General features: G+C 66.7%; 1 protein-coding gene across 1 annotated transcript; it reads right to left on the minus strand.

Moving 5' to 3' along the window:
• PRDM8 (PR/SET domain 8) lies at nt 1-3,115 on the minus strand (the record flags this gene model as incomplete). Its single annotated transcript, XM_033513577.1, has 4 exons — nt 2,936-3,115; nt 1,284-1,504; nt 847-1,078; nt 1-617 (listed from the first exon to the last, which is right to left on the minus strand). Coding segments are annotated over exons 2-4 (1,068 nt in total), but the record flags the coding sequence as incomplete, so codon positions are not given.
• Nucleotides 3,116-4,134: the final 1,019 nt, after the last annotated feature.

The following is a 4,134-nucleotide window of genomic DNA, read 5'->3' on the forward strand; positions in this document are numbered from 1 at the left end:
CTCGGGGCCGCGGGCCGCCTTCTTCACCTCCACGAAGGCGCTGCGCTTGGCCTCGCCGGTCTCCGGGCTGGGAGGCGCAAAGAGGCGTCCGCCCTCCTCGAGCCCGCAATAGGAGCCGGCGGCCCGGTACTGCTGCTGCGGGGCGCAGCCCGGCTCCTCCTTGGGCGCCGCCGGCAGCCCCGGCCGCTCCGCCGGGAAGCGGCTCCGCGCCGCGCCGGGGCCGCGCTCTTCCTCCTCGGGGAAGCGCCTCTTCGCCTTCCCGGCCGCCGCCTCAGGGCCGCCCTCGGGGGGCGCCGGCCGCCCCGGGGACCCGGCGCGCCCACCGCGGGAGTTCTCCAGCTCCCGCGCCAGGTTGTGGAAGTCCGTGGAGGGCTTGGTGCTGGCGGCGGGGCCGCCGTCGGGCCCGGGGAAGGGGTGGTGCGGCGGCCCGCCGGGCTTCCCGAACTTGCCGGGCTCCTGCTCCTTGCCGGAGCCGTCCTTGACGCCGGCGGCCTCGGCGGCTGGGCCGGTGTCGGGGCCGTGAAGCCTCTTGGGGCAGCGGAACCGGAGGTGTGCGGCGAAGGGCAGTTCGAACTGGAAGCGCTGGCTGCACTCAGGGCAGGCGAAGGGCGGCGAGCCTGCGGCGGGCGGGCACGACAGAGAGAGGGAGAGAGAGGGAGAGAGAGGGAGAGAGAGGGGAAGAGAAGGAGACAGAGAGAGGGAGAGAGCACCGTCAGCCGGGCCCGCCGACGGGACATCCGCTGAGAGTTTGGGGATCGGGAGCAGGGGAAGCCGATTCCCCCCCGGCGGTGGGGATCCCCCTCCTTCCTCCCGCCCGGGACGGCGGCGGCCGCGCGGGGCACCCACCGTTGGTGCGGGCGGGGGCCCGGGCCGGGCCGAGCAGCAGCAGCTCGGTGAGCTCCTTCCCGTACCACACCAGCAGCTCCTCGTCCTTGGCGATGCGGCGTAGGGAGCGATAAAAGAGCTGGCCGCTCTTGATGTAGGCCTCCAGGTTCTGCTCCTCCCGCTCCCGCGCCGACTGCACCAGCCGCAGCCACATCAGCCCCTCCGACGAGCCGTTGGCCGCCGACGTGTCCACCTGAAACCCCGCGTTAATCCACCGGACCGAAAGACCGACCGACCGACCGACCGACCGACCGACAGGGAGGGACCAGCCAACAGCAGGAGCTGCCCTCGGGGACAGCCGCCCGGCTCCCCGGGCCGGCCTGCGCTCCGCGGTGGGGACGCGTTCGGGCACCGGCCGACGTGGTGAGCGGCTGGGCCCCGGGACGAGCGGCTCTTACCCGGAATATGTAGGGGACGGTGCGCTTGTCGGTGGACTTGAGAGCGATAAAGGCGATGCTGTCATACAGGGATGTGTGGCTCAGGACGCAGGGGCCGAAAATGGCATTTTCCGGGATGTCGCAGGTGGTGTAAACGCTGGTAAAAATGTCAGTCAAGCACTGCTGGACAGTCTTGGCATCCCCGTCCCATATTCCCCGCTGGACGCCGGCGTCTTCCATCCCTGCGAGAGGAGAGGGAGGCAGAGAGGGGCAGTTACCGCAGCGGGTCCCGCTCAGCAGTACACCTGGATGCCCCAGAAAACGAAACAAAATCGACTTGAATTATTAAATAAACCATTGAGGGAAAAAAACCCCCAACCAAACAAACAAAAAAAATCCCGACAACTCTAAAAATTATTTTAAAAAATTAAAAATAAAATTAGAAAAAAAAAAAAAAAAAGGAGAAAAAATACAGGCGAGCAGTTTCTCCGGTATGAAAAAATTTAAATCAGGCTAGGAGCTGTGAGCAGAGGCGAGGTGCGGGGACTCTGCCATGCTGATTTATTTTTTTAGATATCGAGGCGGAGCTGACTCTGGGCAGGGATCCGGGAATCCCACCGTCCACGTCCTGTCCCGAGCAGGCGCCGGGTCTCCCTCCGGCTACCTCCAGAGCCGGGCCGGGCTGCGGGCTATGCCGGGGGAGCGGGTGGGTTCCAGTGGCTTGTCATTGTCGCCGATTGCGTGTCAGCTCACCTCCCGCTCCGCGCGACAAGGGGAACGTATGGCTGCTCATTATCATAATCCAGCACTTTCCCTCCGAGACTTTAATTAAAAGCAGCAAGCAGAGGTAATTATTTTTACCTCGACACGCTTATTTATGGAGCAGGGTGAGCCCCGGCTGCCGCGCGTTACGAGGGGAGGGATGCGGGCGGCGGGCAGCTGGCGGGGTGCGGGCAGCGGGTAGGGTGCGGGGCCGGCGGCGCCGAGGCCGGGGAGGGAGCACCGAGCCCGGCTGCGGTGCCCTCGCTCTTCCCGACCAGATTAGCGCACGGCTGCCTCCCCCCGCCCCATCTGCCATCGAAATCCGTCATTTGGGGCTGGCTCGGGAAAAGACCGGTGCTCCTCCCGGTGCGCCTGCTGACGGCTGCCGCCGCTCGCACCGGCCACGGTTCCTCCGAGCCGCCGCTCCCCTCCGATTTCGGGATACGGACGGGTCCCCGTACCGCCGGGAACTTCACCCCCCCCCCGGAGCGGCGGCCGGGGTCCCGGCCCCTCCCCGGGAACAGAGGCCGGGGGAAAGACGCTCCGGCCGCCTCCCCGGCGCCCTCCCCGTTCCGCCGCTCCCCGACGCATCCCTTCCCCGAAGGTCTGATTTCGCCAAACGAAACCGCCGGCAGCGAGCGGCCCCCGCCGAACTTTCCCCCCGGCGGCGGCGGGCCCCGTACGGCTCCCCACGGCGCCGCATCCCCCCGGCTCCCCGAGCCGCCCCCGGCCCCGCGGCGCCGCCTCCCCCCCGCCGCCCTTTGTCCGGGCCGGGCGGCGCCGGGGCCGCTCCCGAGGCTCCCCCGCCGGTGCCCGCAGCCCGGGCAGGGCCGCCGGCAGCGCGGCCATCCCCGGCATTGTTCCCGCTCGGGGGCGGCGGGGGCCGGCGGGGCCCCTCCGCCGGTACTCACCAGGGACGGTGGGGATAATCCTCGCCCCGACAGTGGCACAAAGGCGGCTCCGGGCTGGCTGCCTCGGGCTCTCAGCGCCGCTCCATGACGGGCCGGGCCGTGCGGGCGGCGGAGCGGGAGGCGCGCGGTGCAGACGGACCCGGTGCAGTGAGGGGCTGGCACGCAGACACACACTTTTTGTTTGCTGCACATAATCTGCCCAATGACGCGTGACAGCCCACGTCCCTCCCGTTAACCCCTTCGGGGCTGCCCGCTCGCCGCCCGCCCGCCCGCCCCTCACCTGGACCCGCCGCCACCGAGCGAAAACGGGGAAGGGGGTGGGAAGCGCGTTTTCCCCACGGACCTTCTGCCGGGGCAGCGGGCGTCTTTGGGGCCGCGGCTCCGCTTCGGCCCAGCGGGGGTGCGGGGCGGGGAGCGGGGGTGCCCGACGGCCGCTCCGCCCGGCGCAGCGATCCCGGCGGAGGCTGCCCGCCCTATCCCCGCACCTGCCAGGTAGGGGTAATCGAACACGCGGGAAAAAAAACCTCCTCGGCGGGACGGAGCCGAGCGGGGCTGCCCGTGCCCGGCTCCCCGGAGCGGCCCTCCGGCGCCCGGCGAAGGCCCGGCGTGCGGAGAAGCGGCACCGGGCAGCCCCCGCTCCCCGCCGGAGCAGGGTGGCCGCAGCAGCGGGGCAGGGGCAGCCCCGGCCGGAGCCCCCTGCCCATTCCCAGCCTCCCGCTGCACACGCGGGGCGCCCGCATTCACCGACACGCGCCCAGCTTCAGGGAACAGACACACGCGCAGATGCTCTGTGCCGAAATAAGGGGTTTAGAGCGTGGAAAAGCGTTTACCGGTCCCTCCCTGATCGTCGTCATTTCAGATACAAAACAGATTAAAAAAAAAAAAAAAATTAAAAATAGAATTTGAAATCCCTTAAACTCAAAAAAAGGAGAGACAAAGCGTTTTCCAGGGGCGAACGGAGCGGGGTTTGCAGATAGTGGGCTGATGTTTGCCTTTCAAATTCACTTATCCTCCACATAATTACGATTTTCCTTGCATCAGGATTAAAGGCTGCATATAATATGCTTTCAACATTTATCTTATTAATTCGACAAAACGTAGTGTCTCCTAAAACGGAGATTCTCATAACATTAAAAATATGGGAGTCTATAAAAATTTGGATGTCAATTCCTGCTTCAAATGTGGTGGGGTTTTTTTTC

Source organism: Parus major, chromosome 4 (genome assembly GCF_001522545.3).
Source record: "Parus major isolate Abel chromosome 4, Parus_major1.1, whole genome shotgun sequence".
In the NCBI taxonomy this organism is placed as follows: domain Eukaryota; kingdom Metazoa; phylum Chordata; class Aves; order Passeriformes; family Paridae; genus Parus; species Parus major.